Source organism: Trichosurus vulpecula, chromosome 5 (genome assembly GCF_011100635.1).
Source record: "Trichosurus vulpecula isolate mTriVul1 chromosome 5, mTriVul1.pri, whole genome shotgun sequence".
Lineage (NCBI taxonomy): Eukaryota > Metazoa > Chordata > Mammalia > Diprotodontia > Phalangeridae > Trichosurus > Trichosurus vulpecula.
The window spans coordinates 40,641,020-40,660,285 of record NC_050577.1 but is presented as its reverse complement, the minus strand read 5'-3'; the positions used below and the strand labels follow the sequence as shown (position 1 = coordinate 40,660,285).

General features: G+C 40.6%; 1 protein-coding gene across 1 annotated transcript in view; it reads left to right on the top strand.

Moving 5' to 3' along the window:
- Positions 1–19,266, top strand: part of CPNE4 (copine 4) — a 170,105-nt gene that overhangs the window by 39,783 nt on the left and 111,056 nt on the right. The window contains exons 3-5 of the mRNA XM_036760492.1: positions 784–855; positions 4,169–4,243; positions 19,137–19,220. Of these exons, the coding sequence (XP_036616387.1) occupies positions 784–855; positions 4,169–4,243; positions 19,137–19,220 (231 nt within the window). The remainder of the gene's footprint in view (positions 1–783; positions 856–4,168; positions 4,244–19,136; positions 19,221–19,266) is intronic.

The following is a 19,266-nucleotide window of genomic DNA, read 5'->3' as shown; positions in this document are numbered from 1 at the left end:
ACTAAACTTTTTGTCGCAGAATAAGGGGTGGAGAGAGGAGGAGAGGAATGTACACTAATAATAGCTTCATGGATGGCACTCAATTCTATTCTCATTTTGTGCCTTGACACTGAATCCTGGAGAGAGCCTCAATTACTGGTCCTTGATTTGGCTGTGTGTTGGGCTGCTAATGATTTCCTTGATGACTTTCTAATGAAGACTTTTAAAAATAGATTCATACAGGTGACAAATAGAATAGCTTCAGTTAGGTCTTGCATTCCATCCCCTCCCCCATCCCTCACCTCTGCTTTCCACAAAGGTGCAAGCCCATGTATGCAAATGTAGGATACTTCAGGTGTTCTCTTGATGGAATGTTAACTCCTTGAGGACAGACTTCCACTTTTGTCTTTTTATCCACAGTGCCTAGCACATAGTGGGAGCATTTTAAAAAAATACTTATCAATTAATCGGTTAATCTAGTCTGAAGATTTGTAAGTGTCTTCTCTACTAGGAACCTAAGGGGGTTACAGAACTCTGCAGCTGTGCCTTGTTTTTTTCCCCTCCATTGACCCAATTTAATTTAATTTGATCAATCTGTAAAAACATCTTTGCTTCACAGCTAATGAGAGGAAGAGGATCAAGGAAGCAGATAGTGATGTATGTTTGTGAAATGCTCAGAGATAAAGAGAGAACTGATTATGAAGAACTGACATTTTATTGTAGCTTTGGACTGACCAAATAAAGCATTCTAGAGATTAGACGAAAACTCAGAGCTGAGTGAGTGTTTCCCCTTTGTCTGTACAGATCGTTTCACAGAGGAAGCTGTCCAAATCCTTACTGAAGCATGGAAACACTGCAGGAAAGTCTTCCATAACGGTAAGTTTCCATCTGGATGAGGTCAACGTCCATAATGAGATGGTCAGAATAAATGAGAGCCAAGAGAATGGAGGGCACATTTGTACTTGCCTATGGTTTGCCATGGATCACCCATGGATACCCTTTGTGTCTACTTCTTCTCTTCTGCCAACAAGACTTAGGTACCACCACCACAACATAGGAAGGGGTAGAGAAAGAACCAAAAAGGTAGATCAGTCAGTCATAAGTTCTAATTGTTAATAGCTCTGATAAAGGACTTATTGAGAGAGGATATCAAACTCCTAAATAAACTGAAGATTTGGAGTCAGCTGTCAATTTCAAAGATCCAGATTGCTGCCATTTTGATCTGCTAAGGATAATTGTCTTGAATGTACCAAACCTGAAGAGGCTTTTAGTCCAAGCTTTGGGCAATACTATGTAGGTTTTATGTCCCAGTCTTCAATGTTCTGTTTTAATCTGAAAGTTTGGTATAATTTTGAAATATAATTTTAATAAAAACATTTCATGGAGAACCAGCTTTTAAACATGTTGGAGAATTGTTCCAATGACTTTGCAGACAAGAAAAAAGTGGGGGAAAGGGCTGAATGATCCCAATTTTCAGAAGTCTGCTCCTGAGCAGCTTTGAACTCCCACTTTGAACTTGAAAGTGATTGATCCACAATGATGAAAATCCTCGAAGTTTTTGTTGTTGTTTAAATGGAAATTTAGAACTACTCTCAGTGGGAGGGGAAACTTTCTGTCTCACAAGAAATGCATGTCCTGGTTGCTTCAACATTTAAAAGGAAAGAATTATAGATGGTAGACTAGACACATTCTCTGCTGTTGCTAACAGTCGAGTCACCTTACAAAATCTTTGCTGCCTTTAAAGATGTTGTGAACTCTAATGGCTTACTCACTATATTAAGCTAACTCCCTAAAAGCTGTTGAGTAGGGATCCAGATTGGGATTTAACATCTTTTTTCCCCTACATCGCTTGAAACTTCAACTTGGTGTGCTTCCAAATCTTCCTCCATCAAAGACTTTTTACAGTGACTGGCAGAAGCAAGGGTGGTTGTGAAAAAATATCTTATGGGCTAAATTTGGCTAGTCCTGAATATAAATTGCTCCCCTAAAATGAGATCTCTTTGAAAATTATACATATATGTGTATATTGTTGTTATTATTTTGGTACAGACCTGTGGATACATGGGTCTGTATAGCACTCTTGATGAGGCTACACCCTCCAGCAATGAAGATAAGCACCTACTCTATGATTTACAGTCGGAGAGGATGGATCACTGAGAGCTTGTCACTTGCACAAGGTCACATAGGCAGTATGTGTCAGAAGAACTTGAATTGGTCTTTTCTGCAAGTGAGGCTGGTAGAGCCATTGTTCCTTGCTTCTTCTAATGATAGAAACATACCCTTGTGAGTTCCCACATCACAGTTAGTTAGGTTGCCAAATCTAGTAGGCCACAGAGTTCCTCAGAAAAATGGACTAGAAATCAGAAAAATTCACTAGCTTATAACTCCATTCCCTATATATGAGCATATACATATATATACACATACATATATACACACATACATATACATACATATATGCATGTATGTATGTATGTATATGTAGATACATAGATACATACAGGTAAATATTGCTATTCTCTATTCTCTGTTCCCTCAGTTTCTTAAGTATAAGAAACTCCCTGGAATCTAAATTCCCTCTCTTCATTCAGGCAGATCACTGTTCTATAACTTCTAGTTTTAGAGAGTAGCAAAGGACAATAGGAGTTAAGTGACTTACTCCAGGTCACCCATCCAGTTTATGTCAGAGGCAAGTCTTGAACCTGAGCCTTCCTGATGATAAGGCCATCCCTCTATCCACTACACCACACTGCCCCATATATGTGTCTCCATGCACATGCAAAAAGAGAAGGAGGGAGTGTGTGTTTAAGGCCATTTATATAGTAGAAAATTACACTGATTCCTGGCCACATGGGCTTTATAAAAATTACATTTGAGGAGAAAATGTTACCTAAATATAGACCAGTTTGGTACATGAACATGGGGAAGCCCCCAGGTTTCCTCTTTTCTCATGCTCACCTGTTTAGCTTTACTATTAGCCACAGACTAACTCCTCAGTCTCCTGGTAGGCCTCCATGCAAAATTTGTATCAAATGGACCTAAATCAAAATGGAGCAGTTGAACTTAGAGACAACCGATTGGATTAGACCTTAGAACAAAGCTGACTAGAAAAAAGTTTCCATTTGTTCTGGTCCCCAAATGCTTAATGAGGATGAAGCATTACTAATAAGTATGAACTAGGGGCAGAGGAGAGGGAAGGAGATCCTCTCTGAGCCTGGCAGCTGGCTTCCAAGCCTCTACTTTGAATGCTACTGTCTATTGGATTTGGGATCTTGCCAAATCGTGCTGTGAGATGATACCAGGAGTATTTCCCCTTAATTTCTATGAAAAGATGTGTTAGGAATGTACCATCTGTAGGTCATAGGATGCTAGCTGTAGAAGAGACCTCAGAAGCCCATTCTTTAATGTTACAGATGAAAACATTGAGGCCCAAGATCAAACAAGGTAAATGTGGGCTGCCCTGATTAGAACCTCTTCCATCCAAGGAGTGCCAGAGGAAGGATTTGAACCCAGGTCCTCTGACTCCACACAGCTCTATCTCCCTGGTAGATCAGGGGCAGTATATTTTTGTACCCTTCTTGAGGGCAGGAACCTTCTTTCTCTCCGCTTGAGTTTTCAGACCCGGTGCTTGGCACATAATAAGTACTTAATAAATGCTCCTTGACTTGAATTGACTCACCCTTAGAATAAAAACGTTCTTCCTAATGTATCGCCTAGTCTTTTCCTGGGACAATTGAAGCCCTTTCTCTGCTCTTCTGTCCTCCATTTATAGAAAGGAAAAAAAACCTGCCAGTGACTTCTTCTTGAACATGCCTCCGCATCCTTGGTATCTCTTTGTTGTGAGATAGCAGAGCAGTCACTCCCTACTTCCCCCCAGTGGCAGTGACAAAGAGTCATTTTTGACCCAGTATGGTAAAGAGCCCTAGACCTGGAGTCAGAGAAGACCTAGGTTCAGATCCAGTCTCTGCACTTGTTAGCCAATGACTTCGGGCAGGTCACTTGCTGCCTCTGGGCCTCCATTTCTTCGTCCCTAAAACAAGCACCGCAGCACCTGCTTCACAGAGTCGCAATGGTCAGCTGCAATGATACGTTAAGTGCCTCGTAAACAGGGAAGCTCAGTCATTTTGTTCGGTTTCTGTTGTTCCACCTGAGGTCCAGAGCAGAGCTTAAGTCTACTTTCTCCACCTAGGTGATTGCTGAGGAGCTCTCCGGTAATGATGACTATGTCGAACTGGCATTCAGTGCACGGAAGTTGGATGACAAGGTAACGGTTTGATATTAACCTTATCAGAAGATATGATAATGAGATTCTTATACACACATGTGCATGCACATGCACGCATAGATTTTTTTTTGTCTTTCAACTGCTGTTAATCAGATCAAAGATTCCAGATCAATGAGCAAAGGAGTCTTTCCCCAATTTGTGAACCAATTATAAGGAGGTCCAGGGATTGTAATGAAAACCAAAACAATTTAATTACACGCAAGCCCCATCCATCTCAAAATGCCGGAGACCAGAAGGATCACATATGGCCTAGGTCCTCCTCCCTGCCCTTTCTCATATTAACTCTATGTATATTTGGCATTTGCGTATTTGTGTACGTAGTGTCCCCACCCCCATAGAGTTTTGGTTTTGTCTTTGTCTCACCCGTACCTGAGATAGTGCCTGGCTTATAGTAGGCTCTTGATAAATGTTTGTTAAAGGACTGACCCTTCTAAGTGCCTAAACAGAGGGATCACAAAGCTTGAAACTCCTTGGGTGGGGGATATCTCAGTGGCCAAGAAATCTCAGCTGAGACACATCAGGAGATGAAACTCTCTAAGGAGAGGTAACCCACTTGACTTCTGACTCTAAGCCATTTCTGGGACCTGATCAATATCAGCTATGTTCCCAACATGTTTCTTTCTCCTTGGGCTTCATATTCATATTATCACCTTTAAATTAGTGAGTTTCTCCTAATTCTCTTTTGAGATGGCTTGGTGATATCAGTTAAGGTTCTCAAAGGCATCTCAAAGAGTCCAACCATCTCATTTTCCTGAGTTGAGGCCCAAAGGTAAAGAGACTTGTCCAAGGTCACAAAGCTGGTTAATGGAAAAACTGAGTTTAGAACTCAGGTTTTCTACCTTTCAATCTAGCACTCACAATGTTTCCTGTCCTCAGTCCTTCACCCCTCTCAAGACTCGTCTTCTTTAGATGCAGAAAATGATGCGCAGAGAGGTGATACTTCACCTCCTTTGGAGTCTCATTTCTGCCACTTAATAGCTATATGACCTTGGGTCCATAAGTTAAAATCTGTAAACCTCCTTTTCTCCTTCTGAAAGTGAGGATATTAATACTTGATTAAGTCATATTGGTGCTGTTTGGTGCTATATATACCATATAAATGCTATTTTTTTTTTCTTTTTAGACATAATGCTCCACGAGGTCTGGAATTTATCTAGACCTGTAAAACTTTTAACTGGAACAAAAGTTTAGGACAAAGCCCCAGTTAAAAGTTATAATGGATACCAGAAAATGACTGAATAAGTTGTATCACATGAACATAATATATTTTTGTACTTTAAGAAAAATATGATTATGAGAAATTCAAGAACACATGAGAAGATTGTATGAACTAAACAGTGAAATAGGCAGAATCAGAAAACAATAGACAAAATCACTTCAATGATATAATGTAAAGAATTCTAAAATGAAGCCAAATGTTATGTGATAATAACTGATCTGGGCACCAGAGAAATGATAGGAAAAGGTACCTCCCTTCTTTCCTTGGAGAGATAAGATGGGGTGGGGAGACTGTGGGTACAGAATGTAGCATACAATGCCCAACCTGACTGGTATGTAAGTTGCCTTTTATTAATTGGTTTCTTTTGTTATGAGGAAAGCCTCATTGGATAGTACAGTATAGATGGGTATATCTAGAAGTGATTATGATATAAAAAAGCATCAATAATTCTTTTACTAAAATAATACATAATAAATGTTGAGAGCCCTGATTTGGGGAAGGACCTCCAATTAATGGCATCACTATTGACTGCTTTTCACGTCAAGGGTAATAATTCCCTGTGGACCATAGCTCAAAGTTTCTGCTGCTGCCTTGGAAGAGTGAAGATATTTTCCTGAATGCTGGGAAATTTGGCATTCCACACTAGGGTCTGTTTAATCAAACAGTCAACAAGTCCTTATTAAGCATTTCCCATATTCCAAGCACAATGCTAGGTGCTAGAAATACAAAAACAAAAATGAAATGGTCCCTGTCCTCAAGGAGCTTACATTCCATTTGGTTAAGCAATATGTACAGAGATAGTTAAGTACAAAATATATACCAAGTAAATAGGAAGGGACAGTAGCAGCTGGAGAGCAGAGGAAAGGTTTCATGTAGAAGTTGGCACTTCAGGAGATCTTTATAGGAAGCTCAGGGTGTGTAGGCAGTGCCTTTAGGGCATGGAGGCAGAAGATGGATGGAAGTGTTCCAGGAACATCAGAAAGACATCAGATTCCAGGAACATCAGAAAGTTGGGCTAGAATGTAGAGCATGCAAAGTGGAACAGTGTGTAAGCCTGGATAATCTTTAAATGCCGAAGGAGTTTGGATTTAATCCTGTGTTTCAACAATTTGGCTAGCAGCTGCTGTGGGGATGAAAAACCAACATAAGCCAACAACAAGAATGCTGCAAGCCCAAGTTCTTTTGATCCACTTTACTAAGGAAAGCAACGTTAAGGGGTTAACAATCTTACTATAATCCAACATATAAATATCATTCACTTAGATCAGGGGGAAAAGCCAGAACCCTGAACTTCAGAGCAAATACAAACAGCAAATAAATACAAATCAACAGATAGATTCCTGTCTGACAAAATTACAATATACAGTTACCAGAGAAGCATCAACAACTGGGATTTTCTTCAAAGCCAGGGAGCTCATAACAACAGCTTGCCTAGAGTCATGCAGTACTCCTGCTGTGGCTCAGAGCTCCAAAAGGGAAAGCCAACCTCTGGGTTTATATATCTTGTTCAGGGTCAAAGGTGAGTCACACATGCGACTCACCCACGTGACCTAAAATCGTCTCAAAAATTCAACTTAAACCTACATGGTCTAAAAGCCTCTGACGTCACAAGCATGTCACTCAGACCCATGTAAACTAGGCTTTTCCTTGAGGCAAGGAGGTCATCAAGGACTCCTAATTTAATCAAGGAAACAAAGGCCAAACTCTTCAAGGGCACTTGGTTGAATAAGTGCTAAGAACCCATATTGATTCCCAATACATCCTGGAGGCAATAGGGAATCAGGGGAGCTTGTAGAGCAGGGATGTGACTTAGGCAGACCTGTGTTTTAGGAAGATCACTATGGAAGCTGTGTGGAAGATGGATCAGAGAAGGGAAGGACCTACAGTAGGGAGCCAATTAGGAGGCTGTTGCCCAGATTAAGGTCTGGGTGAGAGGAGATGAAGGGCTGATGAAGGGTGGTGATCCCATCAATGGTAAGAAGAGACTAGCTTCAAGGGATGTTGTGGAGGTAGCACTACCTAATTCAAGGCAGTGACTAGGTGGCAGATGATAAAGCTCTGGACTTGGAGCCAGGAAGAACTGAGTTCAAATCAAATTTCAGACACTAGCTGTGTGACCTTGGGCAAGTCGCTTAAATTCAGTTTGCTTCAGTTTCCTCAGCTGGAGAATGGTGATAATAACAATACATACCTCCTAGAGCTGTTCTGAGAATCCAGCGACCTAATATTTGTAAAGTGTAAAACCAAAGATACTAGGTGAGTGTTAGTCACTATTATTATTTCTTGACAACGGCTACAACAGTCTTATCTTGCTGGGAAGGCATTGTAATCTCATCCAGTATTGGCAGCTGAGTCACTTTGGAAGGCATCTGGATGGCCCCCTGAAGTGGAAATGGGTGTGTGAGGCAAGCTAGTACACTCTGAAGGCAGTTGTGAAACAGAAAGATAGTAATAATAAACAGAATAATAAGCATATTATAGTGCCTTAAGACTTACTCAGCACTTTACAAATATTACCTCATTTACCCTCACAACTACCCTGGGAGGTAGGCGCTGTCTTATGTTATACATTAAGTGTATTATCACCATTTTACAGATGGAGAAAATGAGGCAGACAACTATGTGTCTTAGGCCAGATTTGAATTCAGGTCTTCCTGATTCCAGGTCCAGCACTCTATCCTCTGTGCTGCCTAGCTATACATTCTTTATATCATGGAGGACTCACTCTTGGATGAGTGGTGAACCTTTGGACCAAGAGTTCTTAATCTTTTTGTGTCATGGATCCATTTGACAATCTGGTGAAACCTATGGGCCCCCTCTCAAAAGACTGGTTTTAAATGTCTACAATAAAATATATAGGACTACCAAGGAAACTAGTTATGTTGAAATAGTTATCAAAACTTTTTTAGATAAAAAGTTTAGGGACTCCAGGTTAAGAAAACCTACTCTAGACCATTTAGCAATGTCAGATTTCTATGATTCACTGGCCTTCAATGAGAATAATATCATTTCACATCTGTTCTTCAGTCGGTGGAACCAGCACCAGCCTGTAACACAGGGAGGACACAGGTTCATCTTCACCACTGTAGTAATGGATGAGATTCCTCCAGAATGAACCTTAAGTCAATTCCATTAGTCACCTCTGCAGAGAAGTCCTCCCTGGAGACTCCAGAGAACTGGAATTGCCCTCTTGACCACATGTTAAGTTTTCTACCTTTTTCTTCAATAGAAAGATGGATTCACTGCACTTTAGGGCTTGAGGTTGGGGGGGTGGGCAAGGAAGGGCTACATTGAGATAATGTCCTGATGGCTTTGATGTAACACTGCAGAGGTCATTGATTATATCCTCATGGATTGCTGCCATATTCAGCCCAAATACTTCTAAAGTCAAAATATTCTGAGAATGTCCCTAATTCTTCACCTCTCAGAATGGGGCAAGAGTGAAGGGAGGGAGCAATTCAGAGAACTGGGGAGAGACCCAAGTTCCCTTTCAGGCTGAGTGATTTCCTTCATTAGGTCAGTGCTGAGCCCCAGACCTGGGCTCCTAACAAAGCTTTGAGAATCTTGCAGGTTGGACCTTAAGTAAGTCATTAACCTCACTGGGTCTTAGTTTCCTCATCTATAAAGTGAGAGAGTTGGACTAGGTTATTCCAAAAGGCTTTTCCATCTCTAGATCTGTGAGCTATTCATCTGTGAAACCCCAAAGATGATCACTTTCATCTTCCCTTAAGAAAATAGGAATGGCTTCAACATTTACCTTGACTGTAAATCAGTATACCTGAAGGGCATCTTCTCCTGCCAAGTTGACTTGAGTCTTGAGATGGAGCTCAGTGGAAAAGGACCTTGGCAGGAAGTGAAGGTGGGAGTAAAGTGCAAGTGGTAGATGCCTTTGAAAATCTACAACCTTCAAGAATGTGAGGATACTCTTGGCAGGTCTACAGAACGAAGGCTACTCTCAGTAACATAAGTGGCTCCACTTTAGTTTTGTCCAAGATCCAAAGAGAATTCAGTACCTTGGACAGAGCACTGGCATTTTTTTTTTTTCCGGAATAAGGCCAGTGAAGGGGCCCCATTCTTCGTCCCATTCTCTTGAAAATGATTCTTACAAGTCAGGGAAGAGTCTGTTAGAAAACCTTAAACTCTCATCAGTTGATCCAGAAATTGCTTGCAGCTGACACTGAGAATGTTTACTGGGAAATCCAGCACCCCCAAAAACATCTCTTATCCCCTCCTGTAGCAAATCACAGCTTCCTCAGGTGAACAAGACTGGGAGGAAAATGCTACAAGGAAGTATAAGATTATAGCATTCTTGCTGATAAAGTACAGGATGAGAGTGATAAAAATAGCAAATACCACCTTATGTGGGATTTCCTCCTTCCTTTCCCTTTGAGCATCATAAAGGAAAAAGTCATTCCCTCAAGAGGTTGACTTTGTCCCTGCTGAGACGACTGTGTTCATTCACTTAAGTTTCTCTTAAATCAGCTTCATTCTCTTTACATGGGTTTTTCTCTCCAATAAAATCCCTTCAAACATCTTTCTTTCTGAAAAAAAAAAATCCTTTCACCAAACCAGTGAAACTGGGCCTGGTAGCTTTATCATTTTTTTTAAACATTCAAGACCACACTGTAACCTTGCTTGGTTTTCATCCAAACCAGACATGTCAAATCCCTTCCTTCAGGCCTCTGGGTATTCCGTATCCCTTTAGCTGATTAACTTCAGCTTCCTGTCTCATTAAAACTCTAAGCAATAGACATGTAACAGGACAAAAGATTCTGCCAAGAAATCTGAGTGCACCAGAAAGATCTTATCACACTCAGCCACTCACTTGCTGCACCAGGAAATCTTCAAGGCACTTTCCTCCAAAGAAGTCTTCTTTGAGAGATGCATAGTATAGACACCAGAGAGGCAGTGTGGGACAGTGGAAAGCACTGAGTCTGGAGTCAGAGAATACTCTGACAGAGAAACCAGAATACCGGTTTCAAATCCCTCTGTCTTTATATGTGTGACCTTAAGCAAGTAAGTCACTGAATTTCTCTGGGCCTTTGTTTCTTCATCTATAAAATGAGTGGGTTGGACTAGATGCTGATTAAGGTCCCTGCCAACTCGAAATCTGCAGTCCTACAACATCTTACTCAAAGCATTTGCTTGCTCATCTCATTCAAAGCTGTCCTGATTTTTCTGTCATATTCTTCCCATTTCAGTTCAAACCAGAGACTCAACCCTGAGGGCAAAAGGAGCATGAGCCCATTAAGGACAAGTAGCTCATCCTGGCCAAATATAAGGCTTGTTCCATCCTCACTTTCTCCATCCCCTTCCCAACCCACCCAGTGTGTATTTGTGGTTATTGAAACTAGTAACAATACACATAAGACCTTGACCAAATTGCTTCATTTCTCAGGGCCTCAGTCTCCCCATCCATACAAGGAGGGAGTTGGACTACATGGTCCCTAATGTCCTTGCTGGGTCTAAAATCCCGTCATGTAACTTTCTACTAGGGAGAGGCTTATACATTGGAAAAAGAAACTGCCATGTTTATATCTCATATAGCGGACATAGCCATTCATCATGAGGCTTGCACTCTGAGTACAAGGAAGACTTGGGTTCAAATCCCACTCTGTCATTGCCAAGCTGTATGACCATAGGTAAGTTAATTCGCATCTCTGAAACTGAATTTCCTCATCTGGAAAGGCTTTCCTTCTGAGGCTCAAATGGCTGTGGAGTATTTTGTACTCCTTAAATCACTATTGTATATAATTGTCTATTATAATTAACTTTATCTGTATTCAATGATTATTTATTAAATGTTATTGGCACTGTGCTAGCCACCAGGGGTACAAAGACTAAAACCAAACAGCCTCTCCCCTCAAAGAGCTTACATTCTAATTGGGAGAAGCAAGGTGATCACGAAAACGAGAGAAGCTGGTATTTACTTAGAGAGCCCCTAACTGTGTGCCGGATATGAGTGCCTTTTACAACTATCATTTCATCTCAGCCTCACTGCAGCCCTGGTAGGTAGGGGCCATAATCATCTCCATCTTCCAGTTAAGGAAATGAAGGCAAGCAAGAGTTAATACCCACATAAGTGAATGCCGAGGAAATTAAAATGATGTTTGCAGAGGCTGCATCTATTTGACTCATCATCCCAGGTAGATTCATTCATTCATTTGACAAACCTCAGTAGAGCCTTTTACGCTGTGTAAGGCACTGTTTCAGATGACTTCACCCAAGCAGGATTGCTGGTCAGTGCCCTGAAATGACTTTGTCAGGGCCATTATGTGCCTTCACATCAACATGTAGCGATAAGCTGTTGTTTGCTCTGTGGCTTGGAATGGCTCCATGCCCTTTTGGACTCACTTAAGTGTTTCTAATTTAACATTTCACTGACTCGCATTACAAGTTAAGAGTGTTCAAGCTCTTATTAGTGGGATCCTCCATTCGGAGGTGTTCAGCCTATTTCTCTCTGAGGCCAGAGGACGATGACTTTCTCATAGATCAGAGAACATAGTGCTGCTATCTCAATTTCTAACTGCTTTTTGTCCAGGTTCTTAATGGCTGTGCCCCTTCCAAGCTGCAGTGGATCTTTGGCTCTGTAATTATGACCTGATCTCACCTCCTTGATGCTAATTGATATCCATAGGGATATCACAATCTAACTATCTAATCCAGACCCTTATCCCCAAGAAAAGGAGAATTTTAAGTCAATCTATACATCGGCAAACCTATTAAGTGCCTACTATGTGCCAGGCACTAGGCTAGATGCTAGGGATTCAAAGAGAGAGATGAAACTGTCCCTGCACCCAAAGAGCTTATATACAGGAGACAGCATGGGTAGATGTAAATATATACACAATACATACCAAATAATACAAGGTGATTTTGGCAGGGGAGGAATCGATACTTTAAGGAATAAGAAAAAGCCTCTTGTAGGAGGTGGCATTTGAACTAAGTTTTGAAGAACACTAGGTATTTTAAGAGGTAAACATAAGAGGGAGCACATTCCAGGCAAGGGATACAGCCTAGGTAAATGCACAGAGATGGGAGGTGGAACATCATGAGTAATGACTGGCGAAAAGGGCGAGTTTGGCCAGACCATAGAAAGCATGGAGAAGAGTAATTTATTATGTCACCACTCACTATGCAGGAATGCGGATATTGTGCTGCATCTAGAAATAGAAGGCCAATTGTTTCCATGGGAGGAGAAGAGAATTATAGTCATTGAATGTTAGAGCTGCTGACCTTAAAGATTAATTCTTCCAACCTCATTTTACAGATGAGGAAACTGAGACACAAAGAGATTCAGTGCTTGCCCCCAGTCCCATGGGACAAAGAGCAGAGCCAGCAGTAAAACTCATGTTCTCTGACTCCTGCCACATGGTTTTTCAGACCTAAGTATTAAATAACATTCAGTTTGGAAGGTGAAGAATGTGAATGAGTTAGAGTGGTATGCTCAGTATGTGCCTAACGGAGAAGGCCAGAGAGAAAGTGAAGTGGGAGGGTCATTGTAAGCAACATTGGGTTTGGTTTTCAAGGCAAGGAGAAGCCAACTTGCCCTATTTTAATGCAGCCCATTTAGCTCACAGTGTCTTTGTGTTTCAAGACTTCTGCTGCGAACTCCCTCATAGTGGCAACCTACCTTCCAAAAGGGTGATATTACACTAGCAGCTGGCTGACAATGACCATAACAAGTAGTTTCAATTAGAGAATGAAGTAACCACTCCAGAACACTTTAACAGACAGAGCATCTCCCCTTGACTTTCTTTTTGAGGGCCATATTTGTGGCAAAGCACAGAAAAAAATTGATCTACACACTGGTGGTCAGGAGAGGACCCTAGTTTTTCACATCCACATATGGACCCAGAGGCTGCTATTGCTTGGTACTATGTGAACAAGTAAAACAGACCCATTAAAAATTAGGGGAAATTCTCCTGAATGAGAAGAAAATGTGGTACCCAGTGGCAAATTCAGTTGTGAGATGATGGTTTAAGGTATGACTCATCCCTTTGATTAGTTTGAGCAGATTGGGGGGGCACATAGAGTAGGTTGAGAAATTAGATGTTTAGGATGTCAAAGGGAGGCTAGGTTGGGATGGGGAAGAAGACTGGGTTCCAGTCTTTATTAGGGAATGAAGGAAGATGACCATGAGCTCTGAAGATGAGAGCAACAAAGATCTGGATATGGTGTATAGTGAACTTGAAAGGAAGAGAGATGGTTTTGGAATGATGGTGGCAGAGATTTGGTCTAAAAGTGTCCTTGGGGAACAAGGAGTATGCTACTTCCTCCTCCTTCTCCTGGCACTGTGTCAGAAGGTTGGAGAGAATTATTGAAGAGGGTACTAAGAGATGTAGAATCTTCAGGAGGAAGCTGTATTTCAGGGAATATCCAAAGAAGAACTTGAGAGGAAGAGCTCTAAGATGAAGGGGTGTATGTTAACAAGAGGATGCTAGAGGGCATTGTGGAAAGTGAAAGCAGAGGGAGAAAGGAATTGGGGAAGACTAGGGCTGTGTTTACCAAGAAGTAATACAGAGGTGGTCACTGGACATTAATTTAACCAATGATCTTATGAATGGTAAGCATCCTGAGGACAGGAAGCATGTTGGAGACAATCTACCCTAGTAGGAAAGGGAGTGCCAGGAAAGAAGTATAATGACTAGAGGACTTTCAGGGCTAGCAGAACAGGGTTTGCTCCTGAGGTAGTAGAAACACACTCCCTCCCCAAGGGACCTACATCCTAGATAAAGCCCGATTCTCCCCATCTTAGTTCCTGCTCTGCTAGAGAGAGGGCGCAGTGTGTAGCAGACAACACACTGAACTGGAAGGCAGCGTCCCTAGATTCTATTACTATCTCTAGTAACCTTGGCAAAGCTTCACGACTTTTGTGGATCTCAGTGTCTTTATCTGTAAAATGAGAGAGTGCTCTCCAAGGTCCCCTCCAGGTGAGAAATTAATACCCCTATTAATATCATCACCACCATCATCTCTATCACCTTCACCTTCATCATAATTTTTTCTGCTTTGTTGCCACTTTCAAAAACCTAGTAGCTTACTGCCCCACAATACACATTTGACTTTCTCTGTATTGGCCAGAGAATAGGTGGTAGATTAGAGTGTGTGTCCTCCTTTTTAACAGCAATTTTCACAGAAGCTAAATATAATTAAAGTACCCAATTCATTAAATCTTGATTGTACTGAACAGTCACCAGGGGCCATGCTAATAGCTGATAGTCGAGCAAAAGAAAAACTGAAAATTCTCTTTCCTTCTTATGGAGCCACAGAGATGGTGACTGCAAAATTGGATCTGTACATTTTTTTGTAAAGCCTATAAGTTTAGCCAACTTTCTTTCAGTATAATATATATCTATTCTTATGAAGTTTTTTTTTAAAAAAATCAAAAGCCTTGGCTCTCCAAAACATGCTAATATTATGACAGGATTAATAAGACACACGTAGACTTTAAATTTTATTCTAAATGCACCTATAATGAAAAGGACATCTGATGACTTAATTTGTTTATTCCCACATAGTCCAGTGGACCCATGACCTCACTGATGTGGACACTTTCTTCAGTGATGCAAGTCACACACAATTCCTCTGTGCCTGCTCATCCTGTGAATGACCGCCCATAAATCTGTCCAAAGGACCTACCTCAACTGCTCTTAGCCTTGCATGGGTACCACTTCAACATGAGGGCTCTCTACCAATTATCCCTTCTTCTCCCCACATAACTGGCCCATTTTTACTGCTTGTACACATATATGATGACATCTTTTATGTAACTTTTCCCACATTATCTCTCATCTGAAATGTGTTGCAGTCTGCTCACAGCCACCATGTGTCTCTCTGCTGCTCTTTGGGTGAACCTCAGTGTTAATTCTTTAGGAACTATAGTATTCCATGAATCAAAGCCATACAACATTGCTAGAAGAATATTTGTACCCAGATGACTGCCTGCTGTCCCTCCCATAGGACATTTAATCTGCTCTCTCTGGGCTTTTACCCTGGCTGTTCCATAGGACTGGAATGTACTTCTTCTTCCCTTCTGCCTCTTAGAATATCTAGCATCCTTCAAAACTCAGCTCAAGTGCTCTCTCTAAGTGAGCTGATGCTTTCTGGATCCACCCAATGCTAAGGCCTACCCCCACTAAATAGATAACCTTGTATTTACTTTGTATAGATTTGGTATCTACTGGCATGTTTACATATTTTTACCCCAAAGAACGTAAGCTCCTTGAGAACAGGGTTAATTCCATTTTTGTCTTTGTAGTCCCAGCACTAAACCCAAAGCCTGGTTAAGTACAGCCTAGGAAAAAGATTGATTGGTTGAACATAATGGCTTTTGTATGATGGAGAAATCTGGATAATTAAAAGAACAGCAGTTCCCCAAAAGCAATCCAGCCTGCTTTCTTCTTGCTGCTCAATGAGGCTAAAAAATAGGTTAGGCAAAGTTGTGAAGGGCTTTACATGCTAAACAGAGGAGGAGTTTATATTTTATCCTAAAGACAGTAAGAAGCTACTGGAGTTAATTAAGGAGAGGAGTCACGTGCTCATATTTGTATTTAAGGAAAATGACTTTGGTAGCAGCATATATAATGGATTGGTGTGGGGAGAGGCTTGAGGCAGAGAGACTGATTAGAAGGAGACTGTTGGAATAATCTAGGTTCAAAGTGCTGAGGGCTTGAACTAAGGTGGTGGTTACATGAGTGGAGAGAAGGTGTCAGATGGGAGAGTGCTGAGAAGGTAGAAGTGGCAAAGTTTGCCCCCTGATTGGATATTACATGGGGTGAAGGAGAGTGAGGAGGCCAGTGTACTGCCAAGGTTATGAGACTGGAAGGATGGTGGTACCTTTGATAGAAACAGGGAAGTTGGGAAGAAAGGAGGGTTAGGGGGAAAGATAACCTGGACTAGTACAAAGAATATGAAAATGGAGAAGGCTCATTTAATCCATAGATGTTAGGAATTATAAAAGTAGGAGGGAAAAAACAGGGATTGGTGGGGTAAAGAGCAAAAGAAGGAGGAGTGGAGAAGGAATCAAATAGAATTATCATGTTTGGAGCCTTAGGGACCAGGAGTCTGACAGGGTCGTTGATGGTGATGAGGAAGCTGGAATTTGAAGCTTATGTCTAGGAAAAGCTGATGAGCTTGATATTGGAGACATTAAGTATCAAATGGCCATATCTCTTAAGGCAAATACTATAAATGCAGTCATCTTTATTACAATTAATATTTTTCTAAGATTGTAATGTCAGGGTAAGATGCTCAGATTTTTAACCTACTCCAACTTAAGGGGTTAGCTTCCTGAGGCAGCTAGGTGGCATAATGGATTGCACGTTGAACGTTGGACTTGGAACTGGAAAATCTTGAGTATAAAAGATACTGACTAGTTGTGTGACTGTGGGCAAGTCACTTAACCTCTGTCTGCCTAAGTTTCATCATCTGTAAAATAGATATAATAATAACACTTCACAGGGTTGTCATCTGGATCAAATGTGATGATATATGTGGAATGTTTTGCAAACCCATAAGGTACCAAATAAATACTAGCTGGAATAATGTCTAGACATCGATATGGAAGCAATTAGATTTAGATTAACACATCTCACCTTATACAAAGATAAGCTCTAAATAGTTACATGTATTAGTTACAAGAGGTCATATGGTAAACAAATTAGAGAAACATGCAAAATACTTTTCATTTCTATGGATGAGTGAAAAGTTCATGAACAAAGAAGGGATAGGATCACAGAAGATAAAATGTATGATTAAGTTTTTAAAAGGTTTTTTATAAATCTATTCAATAAAGGTAAGACTAAAAAGAAAACAGTGGGGTGGGGAGTGGGGAATCTTTGCAGCAAGTTTCTCTGATAAAGATTTCATTTTGAGGTATATGAAGAACCAATATAAATTTTCAGGAATTAGAGTCATTCCCCAACTGATAAATAGTCTAAGAAAATGAACAGGCAATTCTCAAGAGAAGAATCCCAGTCTATCTATAGCTATATGAAAAGTGCTCCAAGTCGTTACTAAATAGAAAAATGTGAATTAAAATCATTCTGAGATTACACTTCACACTCATTAGATTGGCATAGAGGACAAAAAAGGGAAAATCATAAAAGTTGGAGGGGCTGTGAGAAAACAGGCACAGTTGATGCACTGTTTGTGGGCCTGTGAATTGATAGAACCATTCTGGAAGACAGTTTGGAAATTAGGCACAAAAAGTTATTAAACATTTCATGCCATTTGACCAAGCTCTACCATTGCTAGGTCTATGGCAAAGGAGATCAAAGAAATAGGAAAAGGTGCTATATATTCAAAATATTTATAGAAGCTGTTGCTGTGGTGGCGAAAAGCTAGAAACTAACAGGATAGCCATGAATGAAGGAATGTCTGAATGAGTTTTTGGTGTATGAATGTGATGGAGTACTGTGTTGTAAAAAAATGAGGAAACAGATGGTTTCAAAGAGGTACAGAAGGACTTATATGAACTGATGCAGAATAAAGTAAGCAGAAATAGGACAATTTATGTAGTAATAACAACTAGGATTTTCTTAGCATTTTAAGATGTTCAGAATGCTTTACAAACATTTTATTGTATCTTTACAACAACCCTGAGAAGGTGATGCTGTTATTATCCTCATCCTACAGATGAGGAGACGAGCAAACAGAGGTCAAATGATTTGGCTAGAGTCACACAGTTAGTGTCTGAGACTAGATTTGAATTCAGGTCTTCCTTACTCCAAGGACAACTCTCTATCCACTGTGCCACCTACCTGTCTCCTTGATAATGTCAATGTTGTAAAAAGTGAACAATTTTTTGAAGACTTATATAAACTGATGAAGAATCAGATGAGCAGAACCAGGAGAACAATTTACATAATAATAACACTGAAGACAAACAATTTGGAAAGTTATAAGAACTATGATCAATACCGTGACCATCCATGATTGCAAAGGACCAGTGATGAAATATACTACGTACCTCATGACAAAGAAGTGAAAGATTGATGGCTCAGAACGAGAAGTGTATTTTTATATACAGATAATGAGGGAGTTTGTCTTTCTTGACTAAATATTCATTAGAAAGAATTCATTTATTTTTCTTTTTTAATGGAGTGGGAGCTTGGAGGGAGAGAGAAATTTCTGCTAATAAAAATATTCAGAAAATAGAGAGGTGGGGTCCATTGCATTCACTTTCAGATGAGGTCACTATGGTGTTTTGCTGAATTTTTTTTTGCTTGGTTATAAGAGACATCTCACAGAGTGAGGGAATTTATAAATGTTTGTAATGTAAAAAAGTCAGTAAAACTTAAATGTATATGCTAAATATTACTATTGTTGCTATAGACAATTTTTATTGCTAAAGCCACTTTTCAAAGAGCATTAGAATTTAGTTACCAGGCAGAGATAATGAAAAGAGCCTTCTCTCTTGGGAGGGAAAAGGAAGACAGCAGTGAATGAGGAGAGCAGAGGAGAAAAGGTGGCATGATGAGTCATGGAGTACAGGGATACCAGATAGACCAAATTGTAGCAGAGGTTAGGAGAGAGAAAGCTGTAGGATGCCCTCTGCTCGGCATATGGCCAAAGGGAGAAAGTGGAAGAACTTCAGGAAAAATGAAATGAAGCTCAAGCACTGTCTGCCTTTTCTGTGTTCCTTTTTAGGATTTCTTCAGCAAGTCTGATCCATTTCTGGAGATCTTCCGCATGAATGATGATGCTACTCAACAGCTTGTGCACAGGACTGAGGTGAGGAGGCACTAGTCACTTTCAAGGCAGGTTGACAAGCACAGGG